The 15,143-nt window shown below is 35.4% G+C and overlaps 1 protein-coding gene across 1 annotated transcript in view; it reads left to right on the top strand.

Annotated features, from left to right (window-relative positions):
- The window catches only part of LOC129280005 (laminin subunit alpha-like), a 127,986-nt gene that overhangs the window by 13,786 nt on the left and 99,057 nt on the right, over positions 1–15,143 (top strand). Inside the window, exons 9-19 of the mRNA XM_064111744.1 lie at positions 15–149; positions 756–967; positions 1,458–1,610; positions 4,210–4,230; positions 9,155–9,260; positions 10,750–10,849; positions 11,715–11,871; positions 12,235–12,364; positions 12,617–12,768; positions 13,312–13,406; positions 14,290–14,458. Coding sequence (XP_063967814.1) covers positions 15–149; positions 756–967; positions 1,458–1,610; positions 4,210–4,230; positions 9,155–9,260; positions 10,750–10,849; positions 11,715–11,871; positions 12,235–12,364; positions 12,617–12,768; positions 13,312–13,406; positions 14,290–14,458 — 1,430 coding nt within the window. The remainder of the gene's footprint in view (positions 1–14; positions 150–755; positions 968–1,457; positions 1,611–4,209; positions 4,231–9,154; positions 9,261–10,749; positions 10,850–11,714; positions 11,872–12,234; positions 12,365–12,616; positions 12,769–13,311; positions 13,407–14,289; positions 14,459–15,143) is intronic.

Genomic DNA, 15,143 nt, shown 5'->3' with positions numbered 1-15,143 from the left:
CTTGACCTTTGTAGCATGTGAATGTGACCTGACTGGCTCTTTCAATGGTCAGTGTGATGATTCTGGACAGTGCCCTTGTGAGAGCAACTTTGGTGGACTCAAGTGTGACCAGTGCTCTGCCGGATACTACAAGTACCCTGCCTGTGAACGTAAGTATACTTGAGGTCAAGGAACTTTTGGGATGAGGTCAAGGAACTTTGGGGCATGAGGTCAAATGCTCTTAAAAATAAAAGAATGTCTTTCTCTTATTTTGATACTTTTTACTTTGGAAATGCATTCATTAAGTGCACTAATAGGAACTGATCAGTGTAGAAGTTGTGTAAGTTTAGAACATTTGGAAATTCATTCTAAACCACGATTTTTCATCCCCCCATAATAAAAATATAAAAAAGAAAGCATTTCCTAAAGAAGAAATGGTTATAGAACAGATGCATTTTATGTTAGAGAAAAATCTAACTCACTTCATTGATTTTAATGATTAAAACAGAATAAAGGTTTTGAAATAAAGAACAATAGATTATGGCTATATGAGCATTGGAAGAATTAACTTTCTAAAAACCATGTGAATCTTTATTCTAAGTTTGGCATTGTATTGCTGCATAATCTTGTAAATTGTTTTCTTTGGTAAGGTGTACATGAAATTGAATAATTTCTTCTCTCCCCTAAATGTACACAGTTATTCAAAAAATCTGAGCTGAGCAGTAACATGTGCACCCAAACTCACCTCTTTTCAAATACCTTGTGATCTATCCCAGCATGCAACTGTGATCGCTACGGCTCCTTCAACGTCCTGTGCGACCAGGTCATTGGTCAGTGCTCCTGCCGTCCCAACTTCCAGGGGAGGATGTGCCAGCAGTGCGGTGATGGATTCTATAACTACCCCAACTGTGAGGAATGCAACTGCGACCCTGCGGGCGTCATTGACGTTCCTGGACAGCCTCTGGGAGGTTGCGGATCCGCCACCGGGGTACGTCTTCATCGTAATTCTTTTTGTCTCGCCTGCATGGCAGAGCGAGACTATAGGCGCCGCATTTCCGACATCGGCGGTGGCGGTGTCGTCGACATTGAAATCTTAACAAGGGTCAAGTTTTTTAAATGTCATCAAAGTATATGGATCTAGATCCTGAAACTTAGACATGAAAGTAATCAAGTATCATTTTATACTCTGCCTGAATTTCATGTTACATGACTGAGGTCAAAGTTTATTTAGGGTCAATGTAATTTGACCATGTTGGGGGAATCAAGATCATAAAAAAGATTCAGTCTTTGAAATGTCATTATAACTTTAAAAGTATATGGATCTAGTCCTTGAAACTTGCACAAAAGAGTAATCAAGTATCACTGAACATCCTACCTGATCAAGGTCAGGGTCATTTAGGGTCAATAAATTTAGACCATGTTGGTGGTATTTATTATTTGTATAATAAAGTCACATTGTAATTATTTTAATTTGATAGGGTGCTTGCTTGTGTAAGGACAACGTGATGGGACGCACCTGCGACACCTGTAAGCCCCTATACTGGAACCTTGAGATCAGTAACCCCTACGGCTGCGAGGACTGCAACTGCAACCTAGCTGGAACTGTAGGAGGAATGGCCATCTGTGACATTGTAAGTATTCCCTACAGGCAGGTAAAAGTTCCACACTAATGATCCCCTTTGCCCCGATGAAGGGATCTGTTCACGTTGTCAGTGGGCTTTTAAAACCTTGTATCCAAAGCAGGGATTTAGTCGAGTCCGTTACTTCCGGAGGCCGCTGGAGAAACCTTCTCCCATAGATTATGTACACGTGACTCGGGCCAGGGCTGAGGCCGTCAGGATGTGGCCTCTGGGCCGGCCTCGACCGCATCCCAAATCCTAAGATTTTATTATTTTGAGGGCATCTCACAAAAGACTGTATCTAGCAATATGGTAATGGTCGCAACCTCATAATGTCTGAAAACAGTCTGCTTTTCTGGAGAAAATTCTTCAAGGCAAAAGAAGGTTGCTACCTACATTATAACTCTAAAATAACACTTTTTCTGAGGCTGTCTATCAATTTTTGAATGAGATACAAGGTTTTAAAACCTCTGGGCGGATAAGCCTTTTCCAACGGCATAATCCTAATTGAATTTTCTGTGCAGAATATTGGAGTCCAACATTGTAATAAGATTTCTTATTTTGTAGTATTCTACTCAAGAATTCCGATCCAATTTTGTCATCATTAAAACCAGTTCCCCCATTATTAAGTTTTATCCCTGATCCCAGTAATTTCAGACTAATTTTTGCCCCTTTTCACTGTTTTCCCAGAAATCTCCATTGTATCCAGGATTTATATTTACTACCAGGATACCTCCTTTTTAAATGTATTGAGAAATTGATTTACAAATATTCCTGGACCAACTTTAACTGTATTTCAAGCTATGGTCACTTTTTGTGTTTACATGTATGTCATAATTATTCCTGAAGATTTTTTTCTTTGTTCAAGGCACAGTCAATATTATTTTTAGCATCGATTGTGGGTTTTTCTTTACGCTTTTAACAAAAAATTATTGATGATCAGTGTTGATGCCTGTATATGTTGCATTGAGCTATATTTCACTTATGATGCATAATGTTTGAAAAGCAGGATTTTTAATTTTCAAGCCCCGTCACTTACTGCCATCAACGATATCGTCTGAAATTAGAAATTTATGAATTAAAAAATGTGCGTTTAAATAGCGTTTCTCCAAAAAACGGTTTGGGGAAACAAATCAATGTACCATCATTTTTGCACATATGATAAAACATTAGAATCATGGTTCCAGTTTCTCCCTGGCCTAATGTACAGTATATGCACTGCAGCTTTATTGATTCTTAATAAAGAAGCACAAAAAGCACTCTGGAGAAGTGCATTTATGATGAGCATTTAAAAAATGCTGATTATGCCGTTGACGTGGAAACAAGTATGCGCGCTATTAGACAAAATGGTTAGATGCAGGGCAGACGGCATCATTTCATGGTGGTATAATGATAGGGCATAATAACAGTAGTGTTTTATACTAATTAGTGAAGATATCTGTTTTGGTATTTTTGTCCTTTTTCTCTTTGTTCTGTTACTTCCCAAGTTTTTAGAATTATATGTTAAAATTTGAAAAATGTTTGTATTTTCCCCTTTTTATGTTGTTTTTGTTACTTAACATTTTGTCTCCTTTACAGCACTGAGCTTTTTTTTTTTTTACACGAAGCACCATTACGATTAGCAGGAGCAGTTTCTTTTTATTCTCATCATAAAGAAACTTTTATATGTCGAATTCACGTTGGCTAAGCCTCTCAAAAAGTTTTGTAACCAAAAGTTAGATGGATTTTACACCTATCTCTGTCAAAATGGAATGATCATTGAACCCGATGACTATGAAGCCAGAAATATTTTGGGTTTGGTTCTGTGCAAAATCTTCATACCTTAATAGGCCTATTCATTCCTTCATATATGAGCAGGACTGTGGACAGTAGACTATTAAAAAAGGGGCATGGTCTAAAGCAGAAATTTTCAGAAATAGATACCTTTTTCACAATACAATTATGGAATTTTTGCAATTGTCACGTTAAGAATTGTAGAGCAGCCAATCATAATTAAGATTTGATAGCATAATGGCAAAGTTACTATAATCATGAAATGGAGTCCTTCTTTTGTTATGCAGTGAACTGCTCAATGACCATTTTCTGTCAAGAATGGTAATACACAACTGGAAAAAGGAAAGTGAATATTGCAACTTTTCAATGTACATGTACATGGATGCTTTGGACTTGGCATTAATTTTTTTTTTTACTGTTATTTGGAACTGAAAGGGGACGGCCAAAATTTATAGCAAGTTACAGTTTACAAAAAAAATTCTTGAGTTACATGTACAAATCATTTCACTGCACAGTTTATTGAAGAATCGGAAGCCGTTTTCAACCATTAATGCATGTTTATCTTTCAATATAGTACCATGCTCTTGTCCATGGTGCAATCCAAGCTCTTCATCTTTTCTGTGATAAATGATGTGAAAATTCCATACCTGACATATCACACAGTATTGGCTTCAATTGTAACAGGAACAATCACATGCCCAATTACTCTAAAGGTCCTGCCACGACCAAAATAATCAAACTTGAGTTGCCAAATCTTTTTTGAGAGGCTTGATATCTCTGTCTTGTTTTCACGTCTTTAATTTTGTCCGTTGTTCTTTGCTAACAATTTCGTCTCCAGGCCCATGCGCCGTGGCACAAGGTAATACAATCAATGTTGACCCTTGACCTGTAGATATATAACTGACCTTTGACCCTGTCAAACCTTGTTACTATATCTCTTGCACTGTTCTATGATATTCCCCCCTTTATATGTATATCTTTACTTGTGTGTATTGTTTGTCAATACTACGATGTATCTCCCTGTTTTGATTAACTGCACCCCCTCTCCTTTGGGAAGAATTTCACGCCATGAGGAAAACAGGATTTGTTATAAGCTACTGAAATCCTTGCATCTGATTGGCTCTGGGCAAATTTGTCAGTGAAAATCACTGAGAACGTGCCCCATGAAAGACTCCCCTGCTAAACATCAACATAGTGATAAGGTAGTTTTTTTAAAGAAAATTTTGAAGAAATTTTTTTTTTTATAATTATATAATTTTTTGACGATCTCTATTTCAGTTTGGAGGTCTGTAATAATAATAGATCTCGTCCTTTTTAATTACTGTATTTTTAATAATGTTTTTAGTTTGTTAGCCTGTTGAAAATCATCAACATCAACTTCTAGATAATTGGACTTGTAGGGATTTATTCCCCAAAAAGGTGTTTTTGAAGAATGCCTCGGTATTCTCGGCATAATGACTTTTGATGGTCTGTATTTCAGTTTGTATTTCTGTAATGATGATAGTACTCTGCTTTTTGAAATACCTTTTTTAAATTAATTTCAACCTAGCTTTTTCAGAATTTTAGTTTGCCTTTGTTAAAGATAGAAGAAATACAATCTTTGACATTCTACTGGTCATATTTTGAATTAGCAATATGGATGTGAGCTATAAGTTCTTGTTACATAGATTTGCAAATTAATGTGTAGGATCCTACAGAGGTCATGATAATTTTTTGCAGGCTATTAGCGTTTTTCATTTTTTTTTGCGTTTCGTATATTTGGCTCTCTGGTCAAATGATATATTTGGATAAAACAGGAATTTATTCATTCTCCAAGGTCATGAGGGTGCAGTCTTTCAGAATGATCCTTTTTTTATATTCCTTACCCGCATTTTTTGGTGATTTTCTTTTCCAAATTAAGATATTCTTGGCAGAATTATTGCTGTTGCTTTCTGCACATGCCCAGTTTCATGCCAGTTTACCCTTGGGTTTTTTTTTCAAATATATTTTGCTTTCAGACATTATTTTTGTTTTGCTTAAATTTGCAATCTTGCATAATTTTGTTATGCATTGCATTTAAGGTATTACTTAAAAAGAGTTTTATCATGTATGAAATCTAAAACTTACATTAGAATATTTTCATAATAAGAAGTTATGAATAGTTCTTTGCAATCTTGAATTTTAAGTACATCTTCATGATGTTATTTGTAGAGCAGGATCTAAACTCTCAAATAATCTACCTAGATTTATCCTCCTCCCACTCTACTCAAATTTTGAAGTAACTATAACCATTTTGTTTTTAGTTCTTTATTTCTGAGTTTGAAAGAGATTAATGGATAATTTAATTTTAATCACTTCTCTCTTATGTGCTGAATTAACAACTGAAATGTAATTGATCTTTTATTACATTTTGCTCTTCAAAAGGGAGGGAAGTGTGAAGTTAATTTTACAATAGATTTTTGAGAAGTCCATACATTCCGATTTATTGATAATAATACTTAAACTTGTAAATTTCTTTTTAGAAAAGTATATTTTTGTACTTGTGTAGATTTAACCTTTCTGTGTTCAGCTCTATTTTTTTTTCAAAACCAACGTATACATATAAATTTTACCCTTACTTCTCATTCTCTTATTAGATGATGTAGATCATAGAAATATAAACAAATAATTGTAAAAGTTTCTTTCTAAGAGAATATTTGCTGTGTTTAATAAAAAAATATAAAGTATTGCATGCCTGTTTTTTTCAGTTTGAAATATAAAGGAGAATAATTGTTTCAATCTGACAAATTTTAAACATACATCGTGTGATGTGAATTAAATTTTGTGTATATTTTTGCCTCATATTCATAATAATCTACTTCCTAGATTTCCAAATATTTATCTTTGATAATTAATACTGTATATTGACCCTTTCTATATTTCTCAGTAATATTAGTTATAATTTTTTTTTACAATATACGAGTGCCCTTGCCCCATTTTTTCCCTATACTCTCTTTTTTTTAAATATATTTTTTCAAGTTACTGCTATTATATAATGCACATACATGTACTGTACATCTACTTTTATGTATTGTGTTTGTATGTACATTATTTCATAGATAAGTTATATATTTCATTTTAATTTAAAACATCATTTTTTTGGGTAAAAAATATAAGAAAATATATATATATTCCAATTATTCAAGATCAATATATACTTGTGTAACCATCATTTGGTATGGTGGGTTAAATTTCATCACTTGTTTAAAGAAAAAGTATCTAAAACACACAACACACATACACACTTTATTACTGTACCGTGGTTGCACATATGTAATCAAAACCTCAAGAAGTCCTCTGTGTGATAGCATGAAATTTGACATAGAAATGGAATGGTAATTTATGGTAAGAGATAGAGAAAGAAAGAAAGAAAGAAAGAAAGAGAGGGAGAGAAAGAAAGAAAAAAGTAGAGAACATAACTAAAGGGGAGGGGGAGAAGTACATGTACCTGATTCATTGAGTCTAACAAAGAGAGAGATAGAGAAAAAGCTAGAGCGGAAAAAGAGGAAGAAAAATAAAAGTGACACTTGTAGAGATTAGAAAAGAAAAGTTTATCTTTAATCTTTGTTTATTAAAAATGCAGCGAAATACAAGAAAATAATTTGCTTTCGATCATTTGGACAACATTTTTAGAATTATCATTTTCGTTGACAATGCAACACTGATTTTTCAAAAGGAAATGTACTTGTAGTCAAATCCTTGTTTCGGGTATCCCTCTGCCTACCACCTTACCCATAGTCTGTACCCATTGTGCTAAATTCCTTTGTGAATCTTTAGTTCTTTTTTTAAATTCAGTAGAACCTACAGTCTATTTGCACATTGCCAAAATGGTGGTCTCAGTTGGTTTTTATGTGTATGCCCTGTTTTGTGCCCCATCCAAACTGTCTAGTATTTTGAAACTCCATAGTAGATTTACATGTGCTTAGAAAAGAAACAGGATTGGTGATATGCAGTTGCCCTGACGGACTCCCAAACCTGTACTGTATATAGGTTCTTGTTTGATTGGTGAATATTGTTATCTGTATTAAGATAAAACACAAGATAGTTGATCCTTACTCCCACCATCCTCCAATCCTAGCTGGTATGTCAAATTCCTTGTGCCCACCCCTCCCCCATTTTACCCCACCCCCCCCTTTTACCCCCACCCCTTTTTTTTGCTTAACACTGGTTGACAGGGAAATTGTGTGAAATGCACAAGCAGTAGCTGCAGTTTTGTTGCTTTTTTGCACTGAGCAGTTTTGCAAAAAATATGAATTCTCATGCTTTTGATATTTGCTAGACTTGTTTTCATTTGTGTTCTATAGCTCAGTAATGATATTAGAGGAAATGATAGGGGGAAAAGTCCATTTAGAAAAAGATGAAGTGAAAAAGAAAGTGCGGAAGAAGTCACTGTATCATGCACCTCTAGCTTTCATTGTGTTGTTTTCACGAGGTAAAAGTATTACCCTGGGACGATGGTTTTGTTTCTCTCTCTATCGGAAATCATGAAATTGGTGATGGAAATCATTTGCTATTTATTTCATACTTTATATAAATCATCACCTAAAGAGTGGCATTTTTTTTTGGAAAGAAAATGGGATGATTTTTTTTCTCTCATTAATCCTTCATTGGTGATAGAAATCATTCCTATTTATTTCATACTATCGCTATCAAGACCAAGAGTGGAATTATTTGTAAAGAAAATAAAAGTGATTGCATCATGATATTATAATTGCACACATACATACACCTATGTTCTGTCTCAAAAACTTGTATTGCTCGACTCACTGTTTAAGAGGGTATAATGTTCAAGAAATGATAAACACATACATTGGCAGATTTTTCACCAGCATACTTACATATTTTCATGGTCATTATTATTTCACATGTTCTGTGATGATTGTACACAAGGTGGCAGAATTTTGTCAGATTTGTTTTCAAGGGGCAGTCCCCCCTGAAGTCAACTTTGTTTTGATTAAGAATTATCTGTAGGAGACATTAATGGAGGTCTGGTAGATATCCATGAAATAATAATAGTTACAACTTTTGAAAGTTTAAATTTTGTGACATCACTTGTGAGCAGCTAATTGTATGTTAACACTCAAAGAATTGTAATTTCCATAGAGAAGTTAAAATGATTGATCAGATGTTTGTACCGTATTTACATAGACATCTTACCTACAAATTATGGATTCTATTTTACTAGCATGTTGCATAAAACTCATTCCTTATTTATTTACTCAATTAAGTGTATTTTTCATAATATTCTACATATAGCGTGATATTATGTTCCCTATATCAGGGTGAAGTCTTTTTATTCCATTTACACTTGGGGTAAGGTTTCAGTTAATCTAGTTAATTTTCAGCATTTTGCTCAGTGAATTCTACTCTATGTATTAAAGGGGAAAACATACTCCATATGAATAAAATTATATAAATATATATAATAAATAAAATATATAAAAAGATATACATATAACACATTATCACATTATATTACAGTATATATGCACATGTTTATTTGCAACATGAAATGGCAAAGCCATGAAAAAAAATTAGTACTGAAAAGGCTGAAAATAGCAAAAAAAAATAAGGACATGAGGGCATATGTTGACAGGATAGGATCTTTGCTTAATATTTTGCAGGAATCATTTGTCACATAATGTTTATTGTACATCCAAAAACTTTGACATTTCATCAAATTTATGTTTCAGACATTCTTGTTTTATACTTATTTCGAATGAATTGTAATGCTCGCTGGTTTGGTTTCTTTCTGGACAAAACAGAGTACCGGTCAGTGTTACTGCAAGGGTCAAGTCAGTGGACGAACCTGCGATGAATGCCGAGATGGCACCTACCGCCTGGATGCCAGCAACCCCATCGGTTGCCAAGGTAATTTGATAAGCGTGAAAGTCTGGGGTTTAGGATTACTGTGAAAAAAGAAAACCGGCCCAACCAAGGATCCCTGTGGTGCTCCATGTGTGACCTAGGGGCAAATGAGCCATTGCTATAAGCCAGTTCGTAGTTCCATTCTGCGCATGATCAGAAGATTCTGCGCATGATCAGAGAAAGGTTATTTGTACTAAAGTGGAATGGTGGTTTAAAATTTAATGAAATAAGCACCAACTTTGGTGTCTTGATTATTCATATATTCTTTTCAATTGTGTTTTTCATTTGCATCCACAAAGAACAAAAATGCATCCACGACTGGTATTTCACTGCAGTTTGCCAAGTACATTGTACAACATGCTATAATATGCATTCAAAGTAGAAATGCAATAAATACCTTCATGGAGTCTTCAATGGTGTGCTATTCTAGTCACCTGGTATAATTCAATTTCTTCATCCTGTTTTGTAAGACATGCATGTTATATCCTGCTTTGAAATCTGCCTATCATAATGAAATATTAAAATGAAAGGTCATTTGACCAGAATTGTCCCTGATGTAACTACGAACTGGTCTATTGGAGCGTTGTGGCCCAGTGGATTAGTCTTCTGACTTTGAAACGGAGGGTCGTGGGTTCGAATCCCAACCATGGCGTAATTTCCTTCAGCAAGAAATTTATCCACATTGTGCTGCACTCGACCCAGGTGAGGTGAATGGATACCCGGCAGGATTAATTCCTTGAATGCTTGAGCGCTGAAAGGCAGCTCGAGCTAAAGCCGGGGTAATAATAATAACATCGCGCCTCGGAATAGAATATTTCTAGAAAGGTGGCGCTATATAAATGCCTATTATTTTTTTTTTCCAGTCAGAGAGTAGCATGTCATGAATGGCTACCACTAGTCCAGGCTTCCTGAAGTTTGTGTGAGAAAAGCAGGCATTTCCTTAGCCAGGGTTAGGCAGAAAATTTGGCCTGTGAGAAAAGGAAAAATTGTAGTACGGGGTTAAGGACAGCACATAGGTTATCGATAGTATGGGGTTAGCAATAGTACAGGGTTAAGAAAATGTGACAAAGTTCTATAAGAATCGCTGAGCCTTGTCACATCATAACTTCCTGCTGTATTTGGTGGAGGAGGCGTGGTGTAGTGGTTCTGACTCTCGCCTTGTAAACAGAGGGTCGTGTGTTCGAATCCCACCTCGGTCTGGCGTCCTTTGGCAAGGCGTTAATCCACACTTTGCCACTCTCGACCCAGGTGCTAAATGGGTACCCAGTAGGATGTGAAAGTCATTTTAGCTTGTCCAGTACTGTGTGCGCCTCACCGGCGACTGACTGGAATACTCCCCCAGGGAGTGGAGGATGTGCATACATTGTGTGCGGGAATGACTGATTGAATCTGATGACCGGGGTAATAATATATCTGTAAAGCGTTTGGACATGTCGTCCCGATGTATTAAGCGCTATATAAAAGTGGATTATTATTATTATTTTTTTTTCAGACTGTAACTGTGATGTAGGAGGATCTGTGCATGCCGCTTGCAACAAGGAAACAGGACAGTGTGTGTGTAGGCCTAGGGTGACCGGAGTCACTTGTGACATGTAAGCAAACTATCTTGAGTTTAATAGTTCCAACAATGATGATCGTTGTGGTTATGGTGGTGGTGGCAGTGACAATTGTGGTGGTGGTGGTGATACAGAGCTGCTAACTAGTACTGACTTTCAGTATTTAGTACTAAAAAAATGAGAATGACACTGATGGTTCCACGCAAAATACTGATTTTCAGTGCCATTATTATGTGGTCCTATGGTATTTCTTAGAAAAATGGTGCCAATAATACTGATATTCAGCTTTTAAAATACTGAAATGTTCTTGTCCACATGGGCAGCTCTGAATTGATAATGAAGCAGGCCTAGTTAAGATTGATGAAAATGAAATTGAATCTAAGTCGAATTGGTCATCATGTTTGACATGAATTCAAAAACAGAAAATGAATGCAGATACATTTAAAGGAATCGATATTTGAATTATGAAATTTTTAAATTTGAATTTGATATTTGAAATTGGATATATATTAATATATCTGTTTTCTTACCAGGCCTTAACAAATTTCTAAAGTTTATGTTGTTGTCCTATGGTATTTCTTAGAAAATACTGATTTTCAGCTTTTGAAATACTGAAATGTTCTTGTTCAGGTTGGCAGCTCTGAGATGATGAGCCTGGTCGAGTTAGGGTAAATGAAATGAAATTGTAATTGAATCTAAATCGGAATGACCATTGTTGTTTGAATTGAAATCAAAATTAGAAATTGAATGAATTAAAATTATGATTTGAACTGGAACATGAAAGTAAAATATTGAAGTTTTCAAATTTCGTTTTTTTTAATTTCTTTTTTAACTTTTTAATTTTGAAATTTCAAAATTTGAATTTGAAATTGGATATATAATATATCTGTTTTCTCACCAGGCCTGAAGCCAATCACTTTGTACCGGACCTTCACCAGATGAAGTTTGAGGCCGAGGATGGATACACACCCAATGGCCGTCGCGTCCGCTTTGGTTACGATGGGTTTGAGTTCCCAGGCTTCTCTTACCTTGGCTATGCCATCATGTCTGCTATACAGGTAATGAATTCATTTCTTTTGTGTGATTTCTTAAAATAATCAACTTCTTTGTAAGCCCTATTCTCCCATATTTTGCCATTTTACTTCACTTCTTGAACCACCCGAGCCATGATAATTTGACTGCAATACACCTTTTCATATGAAGCACAAATCATTTTGAGAATATCATGCATATAATGTAAATGTGGTCGGATGAATGAAGTAACTCTCATGGTTAATCAAGATTTCTTTCAATTATAGCTGCATCTACCCAAGAGCTTTCATTTTGACTGGTTTCAGTAGGTTGTGGTTTGAAAAAGACAAAACAAGACTTGTTGGGATTGCATTATTTTAATTATGAATTTATGTGAATTGTTCTTACAGCCTGAAATCCGTATTCCAGTCACTGTTGAATCCCCAAGCATCTACCGAATCATCCTGCGATACTACTACCCCAATGCCGGTGGACCAACCCGAGGCAGGATGACTGTTACACCTGCTGACCCATCACAAGGTGTGTTCCTCAGGGATCGATACTGGGAACTTATCTTTTCATCATGTATTGTTCTATTGGAAATACCACATACATGTATATGCCTACCTGCATTAAATTGATTACACTGTTTATGTATTTTTTTTACCATAGAAGTCATGGGGAAACCAAAATGTTCCCCAACTCAGACAACATTTGTATGTGTGTTTATAGAGTATTATTCATAAATTGATAATTGTAAATACCTAATGAATATTCATATTTCATTTTCAGTTCAAGCCTCTGAGCAGAGCAGTGGTATCATCTTCGTCAGCACGGTCAATCCTCAGTTCGTGACTGTCGAGGGAAGCGGAGTCATCAAACCTTTTGTGCTGAATCCCGGCTCATGGATTGTCGCCATCGAGGCACCAGAGGGCATCCTTATCGTAAGTCTCTCACTTTTTGACTGCACAACCAACTTAAGAATTTATTTTATTGTGAAATCATAATTTCATTCCCAGTTTTACTTCAATAAAACCTTTATTTGTGACCGTTTTGCAGATAGCTATTGTATCGAGGTATTAAATGCCATTTATTGACTTTTCCTTTCAAGTTGAGGTAAATTCCTCAGCAAATTGGTTACTCATTCTCCTACCAACTCTGAATTTCTGTTTATCTTCATGTAAGTAACTTTTCCTCTTAGGGTCATAACAAACAGGACAAATCTTTGTCTTCTTGTTTTGTCTGCCCCCTCCGGAGTTAAGATTCTTGCAAATTTTATTATGTGTGTCGAGTTTGATAGTTGCAGTCTGCATTCTTTCATGTGCTATTTACAGCTTATTTACACTTAAACATTCTGCCTGCCACAAAGAATTTATTTAATTCCTTTTACATCAAGAGGGTGTTATTGTAAAATTCTATATTTTGAATTTTCTGACTCGTGTATTACTCATTTATATATTTTTTTTCATTCTTTCCAAATTGAACAGGATTATGTTGTTCTTCTTCCATCTGACTTCTACGAGGCAACCATTCTTCAAGAGCATACGACCGAGCCTTGCATCGTCGGTACTCCTCAGCAAAGGTTAGAATATCTCAATTATAATAAAGGGGGAGTGAACTGTGTGTGGTCTCTCATTGACTGTGTGTTATAAATACATAGTCTTGAAATATACGTTTTCAGATATCTACTAATACCAAAGAGAATATATTGACCTATAATTGTATATGTATAGAAAAAAATGAAAATGTTTTGAGACGAAAAGTAATTGTTTTGCTACTTGGTAACATAATTATTGCGATATAAATGTGTTGAGTAGTTAATTAGCATGTTATCATTCAACTGGGTCTATATTACTAGACTACACTAGCATAATGGGTCAGGATACGTGCACAGGATGTGTAGTTGAGGACTAGAGATGGCACTATCCGATCGTTTCTGCTTTAAAGATTTATGTTACATTTTATATATTCTCATGTGCGAGGTGGGGGTCAAGTCATGGAAATTTGTGCATTTCATAATACATACGTGCAAGTTGAGTCCTTTTGTTGACCTCGCTCCTTTGCGTTAATCCTGAGAGATTGATCTACGAATGTTTTATTTAAATTGATTACAATCCCGTTTTAACACATAGTATTCTTGTGATTTCACTTTATAGTTTGACTAAACAATTCTTATTCTTCCCTGCTCATGGGATCCATCAATGAATCAAATATTTCGTAAATTTTGAATAACCTCTTATGTGATATCTTTACTTATACATGGTAAACAAATCACCGCCCTCAGAGGAAAGAAAAGAGAATAAACAAAATAACCTACTTTTAAAACTCCTGAGACAAACTTCTAATATCTATAGATTTCTGACATTTAGTATTTGTTTCATAGTAAGCCATGTATTTATCACTTTTATTGCATCCGTCCTGCCATCCATCTACTATTATTATTATTATTGTGTGTCTTCCAACAGATGTAACTTCTATGTCTTTCCCGAGGTGGACCAGTTCTACGTAGCTCCTGGTGTTGACGGCTATTCAGTTGATGGTGGCGGAGGACGCTACCCGGTCCAGAGGTTTGGAGATGATCTCATTATGCAGGAACTGGGCTTGGATAGCATGGCCCTTGTCGATGTTAACCAGGTATGGTCTTGTGATGGTGATGATGGTGATGATGGTAATGATGATGATAGTGATGATGATGATGATGATGATAATGATGATTGTGATTATAAGGGAGATAGGCCTTTCCAAATACTTATGCCATACATGTATGTAACTGATTAATGTTGCTGTTGCCAATTGTTATTCTAAGTAATTCCTTATATTGTATAATTTTTATTTTTGTAAAGTGCATTGAGAGTCCTTTCAGGTCTGAAATGCGCTATATAAGAACCACATTATTATTATTATTATTATTATATTAGATGGTAATGTTGATGGTGGTGATGATGATGATGACGATGAGGATGAATGGTAGGTAACGTTGGTGATGAGATTAGAATGGCCTTGTGGGTGATAGTGATGACAATGATGACGATGATAGTGATGATAATGGTGGTGGTGATTTTAATGATGATGAAGGTGATGATGGCGATGATGATGATGATGATGATGAGGGAGATAGATGTTGATGGTGATGATGATGATAATGATGGAAGGTAACATTGGTGATGAGATTAGAATGGCCTCGTGGATGATACTGATGATGACAAGCACGACAACAAAGATGATGATAATGCTGATGATGATGAAGGTGATAATGGTGATGATAATTATTATAAAGATGGTGATGAAGATTATAATCATGAATACTGATTGTGATGAT

This window comes from Lytechinus pictus, chromosome 17 (assembly GCF_037042905.1).
Source record: "Lytechinus pictus isolate F3 Inbred chromosome 17, Lp3.0, whole genome shotgun sequence".
NCBI classification, from domain to species: domain Eukaryota; kingdom Metazoa; phylum Echinodermata; class Echinoidea; order Temnopleuroida; family Toxopneustidae; genus Lytechinus; species Lytechinus pictus.
This window is presented reverse-complemented; position numbering and strand designations above follow the sequence as displayed.